Genomic DNA, 25943 nt, shown 5'->3' on the forward strand with positions numbered 1-25943 from the left:
CTTTTCCTTTCCCCTTTTTCCTTTCCCTTCCTTTTCCTTTTTTTCCTTTCCTTTCCTTTCCTTATCTAAAACACATCTACTTTGTATTCAGCCTCTCTCCCTGTTCTGTGTGAATGCTACAAAAAAAATATATATATTTTTATAAAATCAAATATTTATATAAATAGTACATGAAAAGTATAAAATAATAGATGACAAATGTATACATTACAAATGAATAAAATACCCCACCTTATCATAGTTTTATTATCAGCAGGAAATCGCTCGCTTCAGGAAGTACCACAAAGACTCAACTTCTGCAAATTGTTCGGGCAGTACTTAAGTGTCCTATGTACTTCCATCCTGTACTTCTCATTTCTGAAATCTAACATCCACAAGAGCTGATGAGCCAGTATCTAATATGGTAAGCTGACAAAAAAATTAGAATGACAACACAATCAGAATGTTATTACTCCGTGTTTTATTTCCATTTTGTCTTTGTCATGTTTTCAATACTCTTGCTTTTTTGTTGATTAGTAGAAGATGCTGATTTTTTTTTGTAGCATTTTCCGATCGACCACAGCTGTCTCTCTCCGCCAGGGCAGAAAACCTGATTTTTCTCTGCTACAGTTACTGATCTCCAAGTAAATGTTTACAGTTGCCGTAAGTCCCCCTCCCCAATACAAAGGTCTGATTAAGACGTTAAAACTCACTCTGGAATGGGCAGCACAGTGGCTAAATGGTTAGCACTTCTGCCTTACAGTACAAAGGTGGTCGGTTTGAATCCTAACCATGGCACCACCTGCCTGGAGTTTGCATGTTCTCCCTGTGCCTGTGTGGGTTTCCTCCAGGTACTCCAGTTTCCTCCCACACTCCAAGACATGCTGGTAGGTGAATTGATTCCTGTCCAAATTGGCCCTAGTATGTGTGTGTATGAATGTGAGTTAGGGACCTTAGATTTTACGCCCCTTGAGGGTTAGGGACTGATATGAATGTACAATATATATGTAAAGTGCTGCATAAATTGATGGTGCTATAGAAGTACCTGAAATAAATAAAAAAATAATAGTCCATCTAGAGCCAAAAAAAATGTTAAAAAACCCCCAAAAAACTAACTCTAGAATAGGAAGCAGGGGCAGACTGACCATTTGTAAACTTGGGCACTGCCCGAGGGCCCCAGGTCAGTAAGGGGCCCCATGAGATGCCCCTGGTACCTTTTTCATAGGCTTTTTTGAGTTTGGGCAAGGACACAGGGGCCCCATGATCCCCTATTGCCCGGGGGCCCCATGAGTTGTCAGTCCGCCCCTGATAGGAAGTGAAGTGAATAAATTAAAGAGGAACTAAATTACCACTATTATTCGCTTGGAGCGGGTAGAATTTTCTAATGTTTCTTCTAAAATGAAATTTGTCTACCTGTCTGCTCTCAGCGATCCCCCATGTAAACTGAGCTGCGCATGCTCAGCTTACAGCTGCCGGCCCAATCCATGTGTGCCAGAATGACAGCCCCTTGTGCATGTGCACGAGTGACATCATCCCGCATCAGCCAATGAAGAAGGCCAAAAAGCCGGCACACTGGAGAAGATCACGGTTCCGGCAAGGGTTGGGACCAGGGGCGGACTGACCATTTGGAAACTCAGGCACTGACCGAGGGCTCGGGGTCAGTAGGGGGCCCCTTGAGCTTCCCCTGGTACCTTTTTCATAGGCTTTTTTGAGTTTGGGAAAGGACACAGGGGCCCCATGATCCCTTATTGGCCAGGGGCCCCATGAGTTGTCAGTCCGCCTCTGGTTGGGACTTTTTCTAGGAGAGGTAAGTATTTTCTGCCTTCAGTTCCACTTTAACACAATCTTTGGGGTCCAGAGGAACAGTGCTCAAAGACATAGGCTATAGTTGTAATAACCCAGCAGTGTACTCCAATGAAAGAACAGTATAGCCATCCAATAACAGAAGTAGCTAACGCCCAGTTGTGGCCATGATGGAATATCCGCTCACCTAGACAGTACGAGCCCCCGAACCAGAGTGGATGATGATTGCAATGGTGATTTCTTGTTCGGGGGCTTGTGCTGCCTAGGTGAGCGGATATTCCTTTAGATTGTAAGCTCCACGAGCCGGGCTCTCCTATTCCTTCTGTACTGAAAGTATTGCAATTGTACTGTCTCCCTTATATTGTAAAGCGCTGCGCAAACTGTTGGCGCCATAAATCCTGTATAATAATAATAATAATAATATATAAATCCTGTATAATAATAATAATATATAAATCCTGTATAATAATAATAATAATAATAATAATAATTATATATAAATCCTGTATAATAATAATAATAATAATAATAATAATAATAATATATAAATCCTGTATAATAATAATAATAATATATAAATCCTGTATAATAATAATAATAATAATAATAATATATAAATCCTGTATAATAATAATAATAATAATAATATATAAATCCTGTATAATAATAATAATATTCCATCATGGCCACAACTGGGCATTAAATACTGCTGTTATTGGATGGCTATACTGTTCTTTTATTGGAATAAATGTATATCTTTTATTGGAGTGCACTGCTGGGTTATCACAACAACTACAAGCCTCTCCTTGATCACTGTTCCTCTGGATTCTATTCATCACTGCTTTTAGTGTGGCATCAGCAGCTGATGATTGGTTGGCTTCTTACAATTTGGGATTTTAGTGCTTGGATTTTTTGGTGTTTTTTTTTTAACCTCCCTAGCGGTCTGATGATGTCCATATTTCTGTGCTCAAAGCGGTACATTTTTTTGCATGGAAATATGTATTTTTTTTATTGTAGGCCTGTAATTCTTAGGAATAACTCACTGAAATCTGTCCGAACAAGAGTCTAGTAAACATCCCGGGGATGATAAAATTTGAAACACGAAATCATAAATTATATTATAATAAATAATCATAAAAAATAATAATATAATAATAATAAATGTAATTCCATAATATAATCAAACCAAAAACACTGAAATGTGAAATATAGCACCAAGTTTGCACATCGCTGAGCAAAGTCGCAGAATCGTTTTCAGTGTCTGATGAGGAATTTCCCCCACAAATCATTATCACTCAATTCTGCAAGTGGTTCTGATTTACTATCGCTGTTCTCTAGCCGGTCTAAAACCGCTTTTGACCTAAAGGGACGCTTTTTGGACGCCATGGACGTTTCTCAGTTTCCAGGCAGAAAGAACATTAAAAATGCAGGCAGGGCGCCGGACAAAGCACTCGGGACAAAATGTATGTGAAATGGTTTGATACAGGAATGTTATACTATGTGATTTTAGTGTATTTAGTGAATGTCACTTTTACAATTTTCAAATTTCCCGCCAGTTCTGTCCCCCGTACGTCCCGACGCTCGCAGGGAACGGAACCTGGAAGACAGATGCCGGCATCGGCCGGAGGACATTACAGGGGACACTGCAGGGGGGACATCGCGGGAGCGCAGGACAAGGTAAGTGAAGAAGAGATCCCGGAGCAACGCTGCAGTGTATTCCCGAGTGTAGCTCGGGGTTACCGCTTGTGGTACTGAAACTTTACTGAAACTTTAGCTACACTCAGGAATACCGCCAGGGAGGCTACAAGAATATTTATTGGGTTTTTAACACACACATTGTAATGACCAAACAGGCAACATAGAAGGCATATCATGTCAACACAGAAATGTAGAAAATCTCTAACCACATCCTACGAGAAACATTGCATAGAAACATTTAAGTGTTCTTGGATTACAGAACCCCTAGTAAGGGGCAGTAGAGATCAATATCTGATAGAGATCAATATCGAAATGATTTGTTAGCTAGAAACAAACATTGATGGAAAGAATAGGGGAGGTAATATGTATGGTGTAGGTTTTGTTTCTGGGTATGTAAGGTGCAAAGACATGTTGGCCGATGTCCACCAAGGACACAAAAAAGTAGAAATAAAGGATGGAACAAAAGAAGAGCAGCTACAGTATGTACAGCTGATGAGTAAACGGAGAAGAAAGAGGAAGGAATGAAGTTTGGTGTTTATTAACACAATCTTTGCAGACCCTCGTGGTCTTTTTTTTGTTCCAAATTAAAATTGTACCGTATATACAATTTTTACAGCCACATCCATGATTGAACATTGTCTCTGACCAGCACAGGATGGGTATCACAAAGAAGATTCTGCTCCTCACCCTTTTTCAAGGTAAAGTAGATTCATATTTTGAGGAAACTTGATAACTATAAACTATCACAAAAAAAAATGTAACTGATATTTTCATGTGTTTGGCCAGGACTTGTGTGTCAGAGGTGGGAGTTCCCTACTGAAATAATTGGATTGATTGGGTCCTGTGTGGAGATTCCCTGTACATTCTACCCTCAAATGAGTTCCACGACATCCAGTACTGTTTGGTATTTACTTCGAGATAAAGAATACACTCAGATTTTTAACAGTGAAGGAAGTTCTTCAATAATAAATGATTACAGAAACAGAACCTCAGGAGTACCTGGGAGTAATAGCTGTTCCCTGAGGATAGACCCTGTGAGAAGTGATGATGGTGATCAATACTATTTCCCAGGAATAGCAGAAGATCAGGACACTAATGCTTGGTCAAAACAAGGTCAGAGGAGGCTACAGCTTCATGTCAAAGGTAAATGTTTCTTTATGGAGGGAGTGGGTAGGCTGCATAAGGCAGCACAGTTCAGGGTATGGGATTGTAGGTTGCCATATGTTATATTTATTTGCATATATGTAAGCTACTTGGACTTGAGCATAAATCTTCATTGAGTTCTATTGTTAGAAGCATCAGAACCTTTGTTGGAGCTTCATTACAGTTTCTGTAGCCACTGAAGGGACCACCAACACAGGATGTCTAATGAATGCAAAAACAGTACTTAAGGCGGATGCCCAGGAATCTTGTCCCCCCACCCCACATACAAATGAGAAGAGATCTGTAACAATACGATGACCAGCAGGACGGAGCCACCAATGAGGCTAATTGAGATGGCCAGCACTAATTGAGTAACAGTGGAGGGGCAACAATCAGCCTGGAGCAGGGGCGGACTGAGGACTCATGGGGCCCCCGGGCAATAGGGGATCATGGGGCCCCTGTGTCCTTGCCCACACTCAAACCATACCCAAAAAAGCTTATGAGAAGTACTAGGGGCATCTCATGGGGCCCTCTACTGACCCTGGGCCCTCGGGCAGTGCTCGAGTGCTTGAATGGTCAGTCCACCACTGGCCTGGAGTGTCTATACACTCCTTAATCAGTGTAGCTCAGTAATATTGTTACTGATAAATTAACAGGCTCAAAATTATCAAGCTACCTTCCCGGGCACTACACCTGTGGCAGTGACTAGTAATGGACTTGATGTTCGAGCAAAACATAAGTTCGACTCAAACTTTGGCCATTCGTGCATTGTGATTGGCCAAGGTCAATCAAGTGATGGACTTGATGTTCGAGCCAAACGTAAGTTCAACTCAAACTTTGGCAATTCGTGCATTGTGATTGGCCAAGGTCAATCAAGTGATGGACTTGATGTTCGAGCAAAACATAAATTTGACTCAAACATTTGCCATTCGTGCATTGCGATTGGCCAAGGTCAATTAAGTGATGGACTTGATGTTCAAGCCAAACGTAAGTTCGACTCAAACATTGGCCATTCGTGCATTGTGATCGGCCAAAGGTCAATCAAATCAGGTGCAATGCTTTGGTCAATAACAGCACAACTAGGTGGAGCTAGCGGTGATGTCACCGCTAGCTCCGCCAAATTATTTACATCTGACTCGCAAATGTACTTTTTTCTTTCTTTTGTCACTGATTCATGTCCCTCAGGGCCAGGGGTGGACTGACAACTCATGGGGCCCCTGGGCAATAGGGGATCATGGGGCCCCTGTGTCCTTGCTCAAACTCAAAAAAGCCTATGAAAAAGGTACCAGGGGCATCTCATGGGGCCCCCTACTGACCCCGGGCCCTCGGGCAGTGCCTGAGTTTCCAAATAGTCAGTCTGCCCCTGCTCAGGGCAGCACCCAAGTCCAGAGTTAGGTGGAATTTTGATTTGTTAATTGCACTATAGCACTTGAGGTTTATGAATAGTATGTCTAAATAAGACAGGTTGGGGGTGTTGAGTAGCACTGTTTTATAATATTTATTTGCACATTTCTTTTGGGTTTTCACCATAGAAAAAAATAGCTACACCCCGGTATCATTAGAACCCCAATTTTTTTTAACTAGTGGAGCAGTCTGACATTAGATTTTCTTGCAAAATTCGAGATATATCTGAAAATCGATCACTTCTGATGGACTGATGACCAATCCCATTTCTTAACGGTCAAAAAAGTCAAGACGGTATAGATATCCCCCAAATGACCCCTTTTTGGAAAGTAGACAGTCCAACGTACTTAGTAACAGTCATGGCGAGTTTTTTGAAGTTGTAATTTTTTTTGTCATTTATTTTTTTGAGAATTAAAAAAAAAAATGTTCACAATTTTTTTTTTTTTTTTACATACTGTCACCAGTGCAGTACAGCGTCATCATATAACTGGTGTGGCAGTAATCAGGGACACCGACTGGGGATAGTAATTTTTTTTTATTTTTCTAATTAAAAAATATATATATATATTTTTCTAACCTTTTTTCCTCTTTTTTTTTACAATTTTTTTTTTTAACACATTGTGCCCAGAGCAATATAATGTTACCATTGTAACATTGTTCTACTTTGGGGGAGTGGTCAGTATTTTTTAAACATTATGATTGTTTATAGCAATAAATGTACAGTAAATGTGCATTTTACTGAATGAAATAGATTACTTCAGTTTGTTTTGTTGTGATTAGCTGTGGTTGGCCCCGGACCCTGAATTCACTATATCCGCTCTCCCCGGACCCTGCATTCACTATATCCAGTCTCCCTGGACCCTGCATTCACTATATCTGGTCTCCCCAGACCCTGCATTCACTATATCTGGTCTCCCCAGACCCTGCATTCACTATATCCGCTCTCCCCGGACCCTGCATTCACTATATCCGGTCTCCCCAGACCCTGCATTCACTATATCCGGTCTCCCCAGACCCTGCATTCACTATATCCGCTCTCCCCAGACCCTGCATTCACTATATCCGCTCTCCCCGGACCCTGCATTCACTATATCCGCTCTCCCCGGACCCTGCATTCACTATATCCGCTCTCCCCAGACCCTGCATTCACTATATCCGCTCTCCCCAGACCCTGCATTCACTATATCTGGTCTGCCCGGACCCTGCATTCACTATATCCGGTCTCCCCGGACCCTGCATTCACTATATCCGCTCTCCCCGGACCCTGCATTCACTATATCCGGTCTCCCCAGACCCTGCATTCACTATATCCGCTCTCCCCAGACCCTGCATTCACTATATCCGGTCTCCCCAGACCCTGCATTCACTATATCCGCTCTCCCAGGACCCTGCATTCACTATATCTGGTCTGCCCGGACCCTGCATTCACTATATCCGGTCTCCCCGGATCCTGCATTCACTATATCCGGTCTCCCCGGACCCTGCATTTACTATATCCGCTCTCCCTGGATCCTGCATTCACTATATCTGGTCTCTCCCCAGACCCTGCATTCACTATAACCGCTCTCCCCGGACCCTGCATTCACTATACCCGCTCTCCCCGGACCCTGCATTCACTATATCTGGTCTCCCAGGACCCTGCATTCACTATATCCGGTCTCCCAGGACCCTGCATTCACTATATCCGCTCTCCCAGGACCCTGCATTCACTATATCCGGTCTCCCAGGACCCCGCATTCACTATATCTGGTCTCCCAGGACCCTGCATTCACTATATCTGGTCTCCCACAGTACACACAACATGGAAATGCTATTAATTTAAACATAAAGATAAGAAATACACTCATGTTCCGGAGGTCTATTTTGCACCAGGTATGATGAAGATCCAGTGATGTACTGATTAGACACTAGATGGCAGCATCTCAGCAGCTCAAAACAGACACCATTCATAATATAATGCAAGGCAAAGCACTTAGTGAATGCTATTGCCTGCTGTAATGCCGTTCCAAGAGACATTTGTAGAGTACTACAAGCCACTATCCCGATGAATAGCAACGTGGTGACGTTATCCGCACACTCCTCCGCGACGTGTTTCATCACTAATCACGTGACTTTATCAAGGGCATCCTTGTAGTATTCTACAAAGGGCTCTTGGAAGGACATTACAGCACACAATAGCATTCACTAAGTGGGCCTGTGCTCTGCCTTGAATCTTCATCATACCTGGTGCAATATACACCTCCGGAACGTGAGGGTATTTCATATGTTTAATTGATGAATAAAAGTTTAAAAGAATAAAGCACTATGTGGAGTTCTTTTTAATGAGGAATACGGCTGATACAAAGACGCTCATCAGGAGGGAGCTTACTTTGGAGTCTTCATTCAGCAAGCTGATCTTCTGAGTCCATATGGGACCAAAAGTGCAGTTAGACCGTAACATTGTATAATGTGAGGTCACACTGCGTGTGGTGAGCAGATATACAGCGGAGGATGTCTCTGCACGAGAATTGATGACAGATGCATATATTCTTCATTGTCCAAAGGAGGGTTCACTGAATGAACACGTTATAGATTGAACTTAATTTTTTGATTGACTCTTATCTGAGTCATACTTAAAATATTCTTTATTTTTTATTTTTTGTGTGGTATATGTTTTATATATATTTTTTTATATATATATTGTATATATATATATATATATATATATATATATATATATATATATAAATATTCATATATATATATATATATATATATTCATATATATATTTTCACTTCAATATTAATATTTTCTATACTACTTTTTCTTCTAATATATATTTATTTCTTCACTTTGTTTTTTGGTTATATAATGGTTTCATTCATACTTACAATATTCTTTATTTTTTTTGTGTGGTATTTATTTATTTTTTTTATATATATATATATTGTTTTTATATATATATATATATATATATATATATATAAATATATATATATATATATTCATATATATATTTTCACTTCAATATTAATATTTTCTATACTACTTTTTCTTCTAATATATATTTATTTCTTTACACTTTGTTTTTTGGTTATATAATGGTTTGATTCATACTTAAAATATTCTTTCTTTTTTTTTGTGTGGTATTTATTTTATATATTTTTTATATATATATTGTTTATATATATATATATATATTTTTTTTTTCATTTCAAAATTAATATTTTCTATACTACTTTTTCTTCTAATATATATTTATTTATTCACTTTGTTTTTTGGTTATATAATGGTTTGATTCATACTTAAAATATTTTTTCTTTTTTTTTGTGTGGTATTTATTTTATATATTTATATACATATATATATATATATATATATATTCAGATATCTATATTTTTATTTCAATATTAATATTTTTTCTACTATTTTTTCTAAATATATATTTATTTCTTCACTTTGTTTTTTAGTTATATCATGGTTTGTACCATTGTTTCATGCAGTGCAGCAATTTTAACTTCACATTATGATTGTATAATTTGCCCCACTGAGACATGGGTTGTGTGCACACCGGGTGACATCGCCCGCACGGGGTGACACCGGACCCGCTCCACGAAAAGGTAAGCTGTAAAGAAAGCCAACGATCCCCGCAGAATGGATTGGATCTGCAGATTGAGCTTAATGGATCGGACTCCGATCCATTATGCTCCCCAATCCACAGATCTGATCCATCCTGCGGGGATCATTGGCTTTCTTTACAGCTTACCTTTTTGTGGAGCGGGTCCGGTGTCACCCCGTGCGGGCGATGTCACCCAGTGCGGACCGCACCCCCCGCACCTGCCTCGGGAAACCACTGAGACACGCCCTTCCGGCCAGAATGCGCGATCTAGACAACGATTACCAGCAATGAGTATAATATCGTTTATGACATGACCTATATACATAAATAGTGATACATAAAATATAATCTGCAGAATTCTGGTTTCATGATCTCATTCGGCCGATCTACTTTTACACTTGGATTTTTCGTTTGTGTTTACGAAGATTCCTCGGACATAACCATCCGGGTCATCTTCTGTTTCCGTTCATGCGTGATAGCGCTTGATACAACCGTCATACTGCCGCATAGAAAATCGGTCGTTCGTATGCGAAACACCTAAATTTTTCACTGTTGCTCAACCGGATTTTTTCGATCACAATATCATTATCGGTTAAAACATCCCGCTCATCAACCAAGAGAAAATCGTTCAATGGGTGGCTCTGCAAAATTTTTCATACGATTTTCTTATTGGGGCATCAGTTTACAAAGCTCTAACGCTAGTCTAAGGTTCTCTATTTTCAGCCATGTGATTGTAATTTTCTTAACCCCCCTGGCGGTATTCCCGAGTGTAGCTCGGGGTAAAGTTTCAGCACCACAAGCGGTAACCCCGAGCTACACTCAGGGAACTGCAGCGTTGCTCCGGGATCTCTTCTTCACTTACCTTGTCCTGCGCTCCCGTAATATTCCTCCTGCAGTGTCCCCAGTAATGTCCTCTGGCGGATTCCGGCATCTGTCTTCCGGGTTCCGTTCCCTGCGACGTCACAACGTACGGGGGACGGAACGGTGGAAAATTTGAAAATGTGAAAAAGTGACATTCACTAAATACACTAAAATCACATAGTATAACATTCCTGTATCAAACCATTTCACATACATTTTGTCCCGAGTGCTTTGTCCTGTCCCCTGCTGGCATTTTTACCGCCCTTTCTGCCTGGAGACTGAGAAACGTTCATGGTGTCCAAAAAGCGTCCCTTTAGGTCAAAAGCGGTTTTAGACCGGCTAGAGAACAGCGATAGTAAATCAGAACCACTTGTAGAATTGAGTGATAATGATTCGTGGGGGAAATTCCTCATCAGACACTGAAAACAATTCTGCGACTTTGCTCAGCGATGTGCGAACTTGGCGCTATATTTCACATTTCAGTGTTTTTGGTTTGATTATATTATTGAATTAAATTTATTATTATTATATTATTATTTTTTATGATTATTTATTATATTATAATTTATGATTTTGTGTTTCAAGTTTTATCATATCCGGAATGTTTACTAGACTCTTGTTCGGACAGATTTCAGTGAGTTATTCCTAAAAATTACAGCCTACAATAAAAAACTACATATTTCCATGCAAAAAAATGTACCGCTTTGAGCGCAGAAATACTGACATAATCAGACCCAGGGGCGGACTGATCATTTGAGCATGCGGGCACTGCCCGAGGGCTCGGGGTCAGTAGGGGGCCCCATGAGATGCCCCTGGTACCTTTCATAGGCTTTTTTGGGTGTGGTTTGAGTGCGAGCAAGGACACAGGGGCCACATCATCTCTTATTGCCCCATGAGTTGTCAGTCTGCCCCTGATCAGACCGCTAGGGAAGCTACTTCAACTGAAAATAGTCACTTTTGAAAAAAAAGGATAATTATCCTGGTATGATAGCTTCGGGAATTGAGCCTAATGTAAGCAATGGCAAGAAAAAAAATATTGGAAGGCCAATGAAGACTTGGAGGGACATTCTAGCCAAGACTCAGTAAGTGAGGTAGGAGTTACTTACTTTTAGTTTGAAGAATATAAACTGAAAATTCTAAACCTCACTTTAGGAACTTAACCGTAACATTTTTCAGATACTCCAAACATGCCGGAACTTACTGGAAATGGAGAAATGGTGGAAGGACATCCTGAAAATGTTTCATGCTCTGTGGTGCACTCATGTGGCTCCAATCCACCTTCTCTAAAGTGGGACAAACCTGGCCAAACCGAGAGACGATCTGAAGATCAATCTGGAGGAAAATGGAGAGAAATGTCAACAATCAGATATATTCCTTCGCATGAGGACGACAAAACACAAATTCAGTGCACAGCAACGTATCAAAATGGGAGAACATCATTCAAGGCAGGAATACTGAACATCAAATGTATGTATTACAGTCAATTAAAATGTAGCTTTAACCACAAGTCCAGACACTTTCCCCCCCTTCCAGTCCAGACACTTTCCCCCCCTTCCAGTCTGGACATTTTCCCCCCCTTCCAGTCCGGACACTTTCCCCCCCTTCCAGTCCAGACACTTTCCCCCCCTCCAGTCCGGACACTTTCCCCCCCTTCCAGTCCGGACACTTCCCCCCCTTCCAGTCCAGACACTTTCCCCCCCTTCCAGTCCAGACACTTTCCCCCCCTTCCAGTCCGGACATTTTTCCCCCCTTCCAGTCCGGACACTTTCCCCCCCCTTCCAGTCCGGACACTTTCACCCCCTTCCAGTCCGGACACTTTCACCCCCTTCCAATCCGGACACTTTCCCCCCGTTCCAGTCCGGACACTTTCCCCCCCTTCCAGTCCGGACACTTTCACCCCCTTCCTGTCCGGACACTTTCACCCCCTTCCAGTCCGGACACTTTCCCCCCCTTCCAGTCCAGACACTTTTCCCCCCTTCCAGTCCAGACACTTTCCCCCCCTTCCAGTCCGGACATTTTTCCCCCCTTCCAGTCCGGACACTTTCACCCCCTTCCAGTCCGGACACTTTCACCCCCTTCCAGTCCGGACACTTTCCCCCCGTTCCAGTCCGGACACTTTCCCCCCCTTCCAGTCCGGACACTTTCACCCCCTTCCAGTCCGGACACTTTCCCCCCTTCCAGTCCGGACACTTTCACCCCCTTCCAGTCCGGACACTTTCCCCCCGTTCCAGTCCGGACACTTTCCCCCCCTTCCTGTCCGGACACTTTCCCCCCCTTCCAGTCCGGACACTTTCACCCCCTTCCAGTCCGGACACTTTCCCCCCCTTCCAGTCCGGACACCTTCCCCCCCTTCCAGTCCGGACACTTTCACCCCCTTCCTGTCCGGACACTTTCCCCCCCTTCCAGTCCGGACACTTCCCCCCCTTCCAGTCCGGACACTTTCACCCCCTTCCTGTCCGGACACTTTCCCCCCCTTCCAGTCCGGACACTTTCCCCCCCTTCCAGTCCGGACACTTTCACCCCCTTCCAGTCCGGACACTTTCCCCCCCTTCCAGTCCGGACACTTTCCCCCCCTTCCAGTCCGGACACTTTCACCCCCTTCCTGTCCGGACACTTTCCCCCCCTTCCAGTCCGGACACTTTCCCCCCCCTTCCAGTCCGGACACTTTCCCCCCCTTCCTGTCCGGACACTTTCCCCCCCTTCCAGTCCGGACACTTTCCCCCCCTTCCAGTCCGGACACTTTCCCCCCCTTCCAGTCCGGACACTTTCCCCCATTTCCAGTCCGGACACTTTCCCCCCCTTCCAGTCCAGACACTTTCCCCCCCTTCCAGTCCGGACACTTTCACCCCCTTCCTGTCCGGACACTTTCCCCCCCTTCCAGTCCGGACACTTTCTCCCCCTTCCAGCCTGGACACTTCCCCCCCTTCCAGTCTGGACACTTTCACCCCCTTCCAGTCCGGACATTTTCACCCCCTTCCAGTCCGGACACTTTTCCCCCCTTCCAGTCCGGACACTTTCCCCCCCTTCCAGTCCGGACACTTCCCCCCCTTCCAGTCCGGACACTTTCACCCCCTTCCAGTCCGGACACTTTCACCCCCTTCCTGTCCAGGCCAATTTTCAGCTTTACGTGCTATCACACTTTGAATGACAATTGCGCGGTCATGCAACACTGTACCCATATGAATATTTTAGCATTGTTTTGAGACTTTATTTTGGTGGTATTTATTCACCACTGGGATTTTTATTTTTTTTACAATATAAATGAAAAGTCCAAACATTTTGAAAAAAAAGTATTTTTTAATAAAGTTTTGCAAATAAATATTTTTTTTCTTTCTTCAGGTGATTGTAGCCATATTAGTGTACTTGCGACAGAAACAATTGAGTTCTGTCCGTGATACTTTTTTTATTTGCATTAAACATACAATTTTGAGGACAAGTATGTCCACTTCTTCAAGGTCCAAGCAGTACTCAAAATTGTATGTTAGTGCAAATAAAAAAGTATCACGGACAGTACGCAATTGTTTCTTTCTTCATAAATCTTGGCCAAAATGTATTCAGCTATTTTTTTAGTAAAAAAATAAAATAACCCAAATTAGTTTATAACCAAAAATTATAACTTTTCAAAAAAATTTTTTACCTTTTTAATTTTTTAAAAATATTATTTATTTATTTCAGGTACTTATATAGCGCATTCAATTTACGCAGAGCTTTACATTTATATTGTACATTCACATCAGTCCCTAACCCTCAAGGGGCGTACAATCTAAGGTCCCTAACTTACATTCATACATACACATACTAGGGCCAATATAGACAGGAGCCAATTAACCTACCAGCATGTCTTTGGAGTGTGGGAGGAAACCGGAGTACCCGGAGGAAACCCACGCAGGCACAGGGAGAACATGCAAACTCCAGGTAGGTTTTACATTTTTTTTTTAACATGCCATCACCCTAGTAGTACAGTGTCACCATAGTGACTCTGTACTGCTTGTGGGGGGTGATGAAGATTTTGTTTTTCTTTTTTTTGCACTGATTGCTTTTACACCCATAAAGGCTGTAAAAGCAATCATTTCTCCTTCTCTCTGGCTGCATTCTTGCAGCCATTGAGAAATACTGTGTGAGCTGTGATTGGTCACAGCTTGCAATATGGTACAAGGCTGTTCTGAGTAGCCCTGTACCATGTGACCTCTGTGTTCATTCACAAATTTCACAAGTAGTAAGCAATGATGTCACGGAGGGCACTGGATCGCTTTGCTGCGCGCTCCCAGGGCACGGGGAGGCCGTTTATAAATGGCCACCTGCCCCTGCACTGCTGGGCCGGATGGCGAGTGGTTAAAAGTCACCTATTGAGATATGTGGGTACCGCAGTTTCTTTCAATATCACTGGCTCACCCAATTTGAAGACTTGGCCTGTTTGGTATCCATTTACTCGACGCAACCTCATCTTTTATATTTTACCAAAAGACAAGTATTGTATTTTGTGTTTTTGCACTAAACTTAATTTTATTAGATTTGTTGCTGAAAATTTGCATTTGGGAAACAGTTTTGCACATATCATGCAACATAAAAAATTGCATCTATCATGTTTTTTTATTCTACAGGGTCTCTGCTTTCAGAGTATATATATAATGTTCTGGGGGGGGGGGGGGTCACATAATTTTTTTGGCCACGAAATGAAGATTTGTACATATGTTCAAGAAAAAAAAAAGCTCTAATGCTGAATAAGTTAAGCAAAAAATATTCTCTTCTTCACCAGATGCACCAAAAGACGTGACGGTCAGCTTACCCAAAAACGAAGAATTTTTGAAGGGTAGTGATGTGCCTTTAACATGCTCCAGTAGATCTAACCCTCCTCCACACAGATACAAATGGTACCGCGGGAACAGCAAAAGTAAATTGAAATATGAAAATCAGAGAGTCAGAGCACTGAATATCAGCAAAGACACAAAACCCTATTCTTGTGTTGCAATAAATAATGTTGGGAGAGCAGAATCACCACTAACATGGATACCTGTGCGATGTACGTATCTTACAATAATAGAGGCAAACCGTTAGATTATAATCAGTGGTGGATTTAGATTTTGTGTTGCCCTAGACAACACAAAAATGTAGTGCCCCCCCCCTAATGAATGAGTGAGATAAGTGTGTGTATGTATACTGTATATGATTCTCTCTCCCCTCCCTCTTTCTTTCTCCTTCTCTCTCTTCCCCTATCTCTCTCTCTCTCTTCCCCCTCTCTCCTCTCTCTCTCTTCTCTCTCTGTCCCCCCCCCCATCTCTTCTCTCTTTCTCTTCCTCTCCCCCCCCCTCTGTCTCTTCCTTTTCTGTATCTTCCCTCTCTATTTCTTCCCTCTCTCTCCTCCCCCTCTCTCTTTCCCCCCTCTCTCTATCTCTCTCTCTCTCTCTTCTCTCTCCCCCTCCTCTCTTTCTCTCTTCCCTCTCTGTCACTCTTCCCTCTCCCTTTCCTCTCTCTCCCCCTTCCCTCTCTATCTCTCCCCTCTCTTTCTTCCCTCTTTCTCTCTTCCTTCTCTCTCTCTCTCCCCTCTCTCTCTTCCCTCTCTGCCCCCCCTCCCTCTCTCTCTTCCCTTTCTCTCTTTCTATCTTCCTCCTCTCTCTCTTCCCCTCTCTCTCTCCCCTCTCTCTCTATTCCCTCTCCCTCTCACCCCCCCTCTCTCTTCCCTCTCTTCCCCTCTCTCTTCCCTTTCTCTCTCTCCCTCCCCCCCATCTCTCTCCCCTCCCCCCCTCTCTCTCTGCCTTTCTTCCCTCTGCCTTTCTTCCCTCTCTCTCTCTTCCCTCTCTCTCTTCCCCCCCCTCTCTTTCCTCTCTCTCTCATCCCCCCTCTCTCTCTGTCTCTCTTCCCCACCTCTCTCTCTCTCTTCCTTTCTCAGATGGTATGGGGCTGCACACACACACCTGCACCAAGGGCTGCTGATCTCCGGGCAGCAGGAAGGAGAGGGGGGGGGGGTGCAGTCCCATACGATCCGTCAGTGCAGGGAGGGAGGCAGGGAGATCCCACAGAACACAGCACAGCTCACCTCCTCCGGGCTTATTCCTCTCTGACACTTCTCCTCTCCCTGCTCCAGGCTGTCCCCTGGTCCTGGCTCGTCAGCTGCTGGAGGTAGAGGTAGAGGACCATCGCTCCACATCAATCCTCCTGCTGTCCGGGCCGCTGCAAGGGTACCGGTGCGACCCCTCTGCTGGCGGCCCTGCATGGCTCTGTCCGCTGCCAAAAAGATCCCTTCTTCCAAGGGTCGGTGCCGCCCCCCTAAAAATTGCCACCCTAGGCAAACGCCTTGTTTAGTAAATACGCCTCTGATTATCATATATTATTTAACAACACATTTTATATGCATTCTGTAGATGCTGCTACGGGGGTTCAAGTTGTTGTGAATCACCCAACAGAGGAAGACACTGAGCTAATGTGCGCTTTTATGAGTAGCAACCCCAATGTGACCCATTACACCTGGATCAAGGATGGAGATAGCCTAATGAATAAAACCGAACAGATCCTGGTATTAGACAGCGATGGAGATAAATCTGGCTCGTACTCCTGCACTGCTCACAGCACAGCTGGAAGCTCCACCTCCGCAGAGCTGGTATTTACAGGTCAGAAATAAAGTTAATTTTCTTTGCATATACTTCTAAGAATATGCCATTAGTTTTTCCAAGAAGATAATGGTGTCCCAAATTTAATAAATATGTATGATTACTGTTAGAGGCTCATACTAGCGATTCTGTTCTGAAATAAAAATCACCTGTTTAGCCTTTGCACAGTAGGAGACAGGGTCACATCAGGGGTGGACTGACAACTCATGGGGCCGCCGGGCTATAGGGGATCATGGGGCCCCTGTGTCCTTGCCCAAACTCAAAAAAGCCTATGAAAAAGGTACCAGGGGCATCTCATGGGGCCCCCTACTGACCCCTGGCCCTCGGGCAGTGCCCGAGTTTCCAAATGGTCAGTCCGCCCCTGGGTCACATACATCCATGTGTATTTAGTTGGCTTTGCACAGCAAGAATTGTCACCTACAACAGGATTTTCTATTATTTTTTTCTTAAATTTATATACAGTATGTCTCAGGGGCGGACTGACCATTTGGAAACTCGGGCACTGCCCGAGGACCCGGGGTCAGTAGGGGGCCCCATGAGATGCCCCTGGTACCTTTTTCATAGGCTTTTTTTGAGTTTGGGCAAGGACACAGGGGCCCCATGATCCCCTATTGCCCGGGGGCCCCATGAGTTGTCAGTCCGCCCGTGGTATGTCTTTAGGCTGGTAGCTTGATGTGCAAGGTCTTTCTCTTAGTCTCTTTTCCAGCAGTGGGTGGTCTTCAATTACATAACTACATAGTTACATAGTTAGTCTGGCTGAAAAAAGACAAAAGTCCATCCGGTTCAACCGTAAAAAAAAAAGTTATAATCCTATACCCACAGTTGATCCAGAGGAAGGCAAAACCCCAACAAAGCACGATCCAATTTGCTCCTGCTGGAAAAAAAATTGCTTTCTGATCCCCCCGAGAGGCAATTGGATATTTCCTGGATCAACTTTACCTATACATGTTATATCCAGTTATATTCTGTATATCTAAGAAAGAATTCCCCAATGTTCTTTTTGTGAATTGGTGCCCAAAGCTGAACTGCATATTCCAGATGAGGTCTTACTAATGATGTGTATTGGGGGGGGGGGGGAATGTATCTCTCTCTCTTTCTGGAGTCTATACCTCTACAAGAAAGGATTTTGCTCTCTTTCAATGATACAGAGAGAGGTTCTGACATAGTGCCGCCATCTGCATCATTACACTGTGAGTGCAGGGAACTGATATAATGCCTTTTCAAGGGCCAGGTTCATGATGTCCTTCACTCACAGTATCTCCTCAGTCTTTTGGGCTGAATGATGCTTCAATGATGCATTCGATCTGGAAAACTACGGTCATCTTGTGATGGAGAAGAAGTAGTGTGGGGAATGGCACAGAAGATGGGGGAGTATTACAGCCAGAGCTGTATTTTTATGTTAAATCATGCTGGGGCACCATTAAAATAAAGACAAAACTCTAGAGTTGGTCTTTAAGTTGGCCATAGATGTGCAATGGAGGTTACATGTATGGGTAAAAGTCAAGCGCCACTCAATTTTAATTTGAATCCATTGATGTATGAACATGCTTAACTCAGCTGCCTAGGAAAATCAAACCTCTTCAACGTTTTCCTTATGAAAGATAAGTTGATGGTCTTACCTACTGTCTATAGAGATATCAGATCTTCACCCTATCCAAAACTATGGCCACTGGATGACAATCATCAGAGTATGCCTGAGGCTTCCTGTACCCTGAACTTGTAAGGGACTTGGCCTTTGCTGTCTTGACTTTTTTATGTAACGTAGCTCAACATTTGTACATGACCATTCATTGTACCTACTAACTTTCTTCTGCATAGAAAGCAACACCAATGAAAACCCAACTGGCATTCATTCTATTTTATTTCCGATTCTGGGGATTTTGGCTGGAGTCATCCTTCTGATTGTGATTGCCTTCTTTTATAAAAGGTAAGGCAGCCAAGTCGCCCAAGGGAGCTACAGTCAGTTTTTGTTCCAAGCTAGTTATAGTCATAAGAATTGGTATAAAAGTACCAGAAATAAATAAATAAATAAATAAATAAATTAATTAATTAATTAATAAGACACCTTTGTGACCAATGGACCTCTAGTAGCCAATAAAAAGCTTTTTCTACTAACTTTCTCATATAATGGCAAAAGATAGCCAGGCGTTTTGGCCAAAACAGTAGTCTCCCACAATCTCCTGCACCCCAGGCTTTGGTGGTCCATAGAACCCTTCTGATTGTAATTGCCTTCTTTTATACAAGGTAAGGCAGCCAAGTCACCCAAGGGAGCAACAGTCAGTTTTTGGTCCAAGCTAGTTATAGTCATAAGAATTGGTTTGAATCCCAACCACGGCACCACCATCCTGGAGTTTGCATGTTCTCCCTGCGCCTGCATGGGTTTCCCTGCAGGTACTTCCAGTTTCCTTCCCAAATTCCAAAGACATGCTGGTAGGTTAATTGGCTCCTGTCTAAGGGACCTTAGATTGTACACCCCTTGAGGGTTAGGGACTGATGTGAATGTACAATATATATGTAAAGCACTGCATAAATTGATGGTGCTATATAAGTACCGTAAATAAATAAATAGATAAGACACCTTTGTGACCATTGGACCTCATGTATGAAGGGAAGCACAATGGCTTGTGTTGGCCCCTAGTAGCCAATAAAAAGCTTTTTCTACTAACTTTCTCATATAATGGCAAACGATAGGCAGGTGTTTTGGCCAAAACAGTAGTCTCCCACAATCTCCTGCAGCCCAGGCTCTGGTGGTCCATAGAACCCTTCTGATTGTAATTGTCTTCTTTTATACAAGGTAAGGCAGCCAAGTCACCCAATGGAGCAACAGTCAGTTTTTGGTACAAGCTAGTTATAGTCATAGAAATTGGTTTGGATCCTAACCACGGCACCACCTGCCTGGAGTTTGCATGTTCTCCCTGTGCCTTCATGGGTTTCCCTCCTGGCACCTCCAGTTTCCTTCCCAAACTCCAAAGACGTGCTGGTAGGTGAATTGGCTCCTGTCTATATTGGCCCTAGCATGTGTATGTATGAATGTGAGTTAGGGACCTTAGATTGTACGCACCTTGGGGGATAGGGACTGATGTGAATGTACAATATCCATGTAAAGCGCTGCGTAAATTGATGGTGCTATAAAAGTACCGGAAATAAAAAAAAATAATTAATTAATAAGACACCTTTGTGACCAATGGACCTCTAGCAGCCAATAAAAAGCTTTTTCTACTAACTTTCTCATATAATGGCAAAAGATAGCCAGGCGTTTTGGCCAAAACAGTAGTCTCCCACAATCTCCTGCACCCCAGGCTCTGGTGGTCCATAGAACCCTTCTGATTGTAATTGCCTTCTTTTATACAAGGTAAGGCAGCCAAGTCACCCAAGGGAGCAACAGTCAGTTTTTGGTCCAAGCTAGTTATAGTCATAAGAATTGGTTTGAATCCCAACCACGGCACCACCATCCTGGAGTTTGCATGTTCTCCCAGTGCCTGCATGGGTTTCCCTGCAGGTACTCCCAGTTTCCTTCCCAAATTACAAAGACATGCTGATAGGTTAATTGGCTCCTGTCTAAGGGACCTTAGATTGTACACCCCTTGAGGGTTAGGGACTGATGTGAATGTACAATATATATGTAAAGCGCTGTGTAAATTGATGGCACTATATAAGTACCTGAAATAAATAAATAGATAAGACACCTTTGTGACCATTGGACCTCATGTATGAAGGGAAGCACAATGGCTTGTGTTGGCCCCTAGTAGCCAATAAAAGCTTTTCTACCTAACCTTCTCATATAATGGCAAACGATAGTCAGGTGTTTTGGCCAAAACAGTAGTCTCCCACAATCTCCTGCAGCCCAGGCTCTGGTGGTCCATAGAACCCTTCTGATTGTAATTGTCTTCTTTTATACAAGGTAAGGCAGCCAAGTCACCCAAGGAAGCAACAGTCTGTTTTTGGTCCAAGCTAGTTATAGTCATAAGAATTGGTTTGAATCCCAACCACGGCACCACCATCCTGGAGTTTGCATGTTCTCCCTGTGCCTGCATGGGTTTCCCTCCAGGTACTCCCAGTTTCCTTCCCAAATTCCAAAGACATGCTGGTAGGTTAATTGGATCCTGTCTAAATTGGCCCTAGTATGTGTATGTATGAATGTAAGTTAGGGACCTTAGATTGTACGCCCCTTGAGGGTTAGGGACTGATGTGAATGTACAATATATATGTTATGCGCTGTGTAAATTGATGGTGCTATATAAGTACCTGAAATAAATAAATAAATATATAAGACACCTTTGTGACCATTGGACCTCATGTATGGAGGGAAGCACAATGGCTTGTGTTGGCCCCTAGTAGCCAATAAAAAGCTTTTTCTACTAACTTTCTCATATAATGGCAAAAGATAGCCAGGCATTTTGGCCAAAACAGTAGTCTCCCACAATCTCCTGCAGCCCAGGCTCTGGTGGTCCATAGAGTGTGACTCAAAGGCTGTTCCCAGTTGCTTAGTAGCTGGGGCAACTACCGTAATCACAAAGCTCGGTCCAGGGGTGGGCTGAGAACTCATGGGTCCCCCAGGCAATAGGGGATCATGGGGCCCCTGTGTCCTTGCCCAAACTCAAAAAAGCCGATGAAAAAGGTACCAGGGGCATCTCATGGGGCCCCCTACTGACCCCGGCCCGTCGGGCAGTGCCCGAGTTTCCAAATGGTCAGTCCGCACCTGGCTCGGTCTACGGAAAGCTAGACCAATGACTACACAATGACTTTTTTCTGGGTAGGTGACATGGTGGGAATGTTCACCTCCGTGAATCTGTGAATCAGGAAAAAGATCTTTTCCTCCATCTCATACATAAACTAAGTTATCAGATATGTGCTAAAAAGTGAAAGTCCAGGAAAATTCAGAACATGGCAGGATTTAATAAAAATATGAAGGCTTTATGTAGACATAGGGTTAAAATGCAAATGAATCAAACCCGCTCGCTGCTAGAACCTTTCCTGCGGGAGCGGTTGTCTGAGCACCGGTGCATCTCATTGCCTGCTTTGGAGATTGGGTTGACGCAAGGGATCTCTTTTGCCTGTATATGTTAAAAAGTATTGGAAATGCATAAAACAACCCATTTAGTACACAAACCATAACATGTTCTTACATTTTATTTTTTAAATTTATTTATTTCAGGTACTTATATACGCCGTCAATTTACGCAGCACTTTACATATATATTGTACATTCACATCAGTCCCTAACCCTCAAGGGGTGTACAATCTAAGGTCCCTAACTCACATTCATACATACACATACTAGGGCCAATTTAGACAGGAGCCAATTAACCTACCAGCATGTCTTTGGAGGAAACCGGAGAACCAGGAGGAAACCCACGCAGTCACAGAGAGAACTTGCAAACTCCATTTCAATCAACATAAAAGTATAGAAAACCACTTGTGAGAATATGTAATAAAATGATTTAATCAGGTTTCTGACCATTGGATCTTATATCATACACATCGAACTTTGATCTTTTATGAATTTGTGGTTTAGGGATGAACTTAAAAGATAAGTTCGCCTTTTGGGAAAACATAATAAATGCACATATTTTTGCAGGAAAAAAAATATATACATTTATTATTTTTTCCCTAAGAAGCCTGTAAAGCATTGCACCTGTGATTGTTGGATCCGGGGTGCAATACCAGACTCCTGCAGACAAGCCCTGCAGCTTTCAGTCCATATCTGCATACGGGATGACAAGCCGAAGGACTGGTGTATGAACTACGAGGCTGCTCATCAACGACCCCGCGGTCCATTCAATACTGTAAGGTATTAGCTGCAAAGGCTGATGGTAGTTGTAGTTTGTGCGTTCACAGGAAACAGTGAATTAATGATGCAGCCGTGTGGGCGGAGCCTATCCTTTAAATCTATCTTTTTACCCCCTTTAGTGTACAAGTGATGAGAAATCAATATTACTGCTACAAAGTGATATTATTATTATTACTATTATTGTTGTTTTTATAGAACTAAAGCATGTAAGACATCATCAACCTGTGAGGTACGTCATTTAAAGGAAATTTGTTGTGTTTTTGCAAAGTCTCTATTTTTCTTAAGTTATGTTTATAAAACCCAAATCTGCGATTATTGTTTTTCTTTCTCCCTTTTTTCCTGTCCCCAGAGCTCGCAACAACCAGAAGCCATGTATATGGATCTTGTGAAAACAGAGATTTCAAGTGATTATGATACTGTAAAGGTAATGAAATCACCGATGTATTTTGAATCATGAAAAGCAAAAGCTTTGCGCACTGGTGCGCAGTCATGTTGGAACAGGAAGCGTCCATCCCCAAAATCTTCCCACAAAGTTGGGAGCATGACATTGTTCAAAATGTCTTGGTATGCTGACACCCTAAGAGTTCCCTTCACTGGAACTAGGGGGCCAAGCCCAACCTCTGAAAAACAACCCCACACCATAATCCCCCCTCCATCAAACTTTACACTTGGCACAACGCAGTCAGGTAAGTACCGTTCTCCTGGCAACCGCCAATTGCTTCCACTTTGTTGTAAATCCACTAACAGTTGACCGTGGAATATTTAGTAGCCAGGAAATGTCACGGATGGACTTATTGCACAGGTGACCACCTATCACGGGACCACGCTTGGAGTCACTGAGCTCCTGAGAGCGACCCATTCTTTCACCAATGTTTGTAGAAGTAGTCTGCATGCCTAGGTTCTTGATTTTATACACTTGTGGTCATGGAGGTCATTGGAACACCTGAATCCAATGATTTGGAAGGCTGGCCCAATACCTTTGGCATTATAGTATATATTTAATTCTACCAACTATTTATACTTTCATTCTTGAGAGTATGTGCGTAAATTGGGGCAGGCTTGTAGGGGCTCCAGTGCATTACTTTTCTCAGGGGCCCATGATGTTATTAAAACGGACCTGGGGTGCCCACAGCAGAAATCCCTGTTGATCTGTTCAGCTACACATCTCCTGGCCGGGGTTCAAGTGCTTGGATTGTGTGCACAGATGGAGTCTTCATAAGAGCAATAGAAGAATTTGAATGTTGGCAGGTAATAGTATGATCTGTACTATTCGGTGCACATAGGTTTTGTTTTGCTGCTACAGTCTTGCATATTCCTGAATTCGTGGACTTCAAAATTTGGCTTAAGAATCTTCCAGATTGACTTTGACTTGAGCAGTGACTCTCGGAAGGTCTGACAATTTTAGTGGTGAGCGTCTTTTATTTGAAAACTGTTGCTATTGTGGCATCTGCAACAGAGAAGTACCAGTCCAAAGAAACACATTATTACTAGGTTGAATGTCCTAAACCTAGACTTCCAGTATGCCCAGCATCAGGGGCGGACTGACAACTCATGGGGCCCCCGGGCAATAGGGGATCATGGGGCCCCTGTGTCCTTGCCCAAACTCAAAAAAGCCTATGAAAAAGGTACCAGGGGCATCTCATGGGGCCCCCTACTGACCCCGGGCCCTCAGGCAGTGCCCGAGTTTCCAAATGGTCAGTCCGCCCCTGCCCAGCATAGCTAAGTCCTGGGGAGTCATACAACGTGCCTGGTTGATTTTGGTTTTGAAGACTTTGGTTTTAATTAAATAAAAAATAAAATAATGTATACAATTTTTCTTTCTTACAGCCTCCATTCCTTACTCAACCTACAGATGATGGAAGGGATTTACATTCAGAAAATCATTATGAAAACCTTCAGAGACCAGAATGAAATAAATGGACTTATGAGTTACAACAAAAATGACAGGTGCCACTCAAGGCTCCACCAGGTCCTTTTGCATGGCAAACCGCTAGAAGTGACGACAAGTACACAGCTCATCCCAGCTCGAAACATCTGGTAGGTAGAGGAAGTCCTAAAAGTTGCAGATCACAGCAAAACCTTGTAAGGAGGTGTATGACAGCTTCAGCCCGGGCTTCAACCAAGCCACATCCCTCAACATGGAACCCCATGATTAAGCTCCAAGGGCGGAGTGAAATGTGTTGGGACGTGGCCTGGTTTGAGCCTGGGCTGAGGCTGTCATACACCTCCTCACAGGGTTTTGCTGTGATGTGAGACTTTTAGGACTTCTTTTACCTACTCATATATGAGTTACTAGCAAAAGTAAGTGTTTTCCTTAAAAAGCAGAAAGCTCTCTTCTGCCCCCTCTAAAACAAAATCTTCTCCTACGGGACACGATAATATCCTGGAGAGGGATCAGACGCAAGTTGGGCCTATCTCCTTGGTTATCTCGCTACCTCCTGATTCATAAAAACTCCTCTTTCCCACAGTGATAGCAGCATGCAACATATGCTTTATGGGCCACCCATGGGTTGGTAGATGTTGTACAACTTTTTGATGTCTCCGCATGAGCTGTTTTACCATTTACCCGCATTATGGAACAAATGGTCCTACCCTCCCATCATTTTATCTACGCTCAACAAGTAGTAAACTATGTTAATAACATTGGCCCTGACAAGCTTAAGAGTTTCTGTACTTCCATTACCAACACACTAATTCGTCAACAGCAATTCAAAATATTGGATATCTACAGTCAGCAAAACCCTAATTTCTGCAAACCTCTGGACAGGGGCGGACTGACCATTTGGAAACTCGGGCACTGCCCGCGGGCCCGGGGTCAGTAGGGGGCCCCATGAGATGCCCCTGGTACCTTTTTCATAGGCTTTTTTGAGATTGGGCAAGGACACAGGGGCCCCATGATCCCCTATTGCCTGAGGGCCCCACGAGTTGTCAGTCCGCCCCTGCCTCTGGATTCCTCATCGATTTCCTCTTGGACTAAAGACTTCCACACCCTTATAACAGTGGAGCAAATATTAATGGGCTTCAACACCACCTGCACCTTTATATCCAATGAATTCTGGT

At 43.2% G+C, this 25943-nt stretch overlaps 1 protein-coding gene across 1 annotated transcript; it reads left to right on the plus strand.

Annotated features, from left to right (window-relative positions):
- Positions 1–325: 325 nt before the first annotated feature.
- Positions 326–24941, plus strand: LOC149432754 (B-cell receptor CD22-like). The gene is made up of 10 exons (XM_089665007.1): positions 326–403; positions 4097–4178; positions 4267–4623; positions 11664–11954; positions 15244–15507; positions 16847–17092; positions 18911–19019; positions 23079–23112; positions 23233–23307; positions 24711–24941. Exons 2-10 carry the CDS (start codon positions 4136–4138, stop codon positions 24792–24794), a joined length of 1503 nt encoding a protein of 500 aa, XP_089521133.1. The 5' UTR covers positions 326–403; positions 4097–4135; the 3' UTR covers positions 24795–24941.
- Positions 24942–25943: the final 1002 nt, after the last annotated feature.

Source organism: Staurois parvus, unplaced genomic scaffold (assembly GCF_062004578.1).
Source record: "Staurois parvus isolate SC_StPar_1 unplaced genomic scaffold, SC_StPar_1.0 ptg002113l, whole genome shotgun sequence".
Lineage (NCBI taxonomy): Eukaryota > Metazoa > Chordata > Amphibia > Anura > Ranidae > Staurois > Staurois parvus.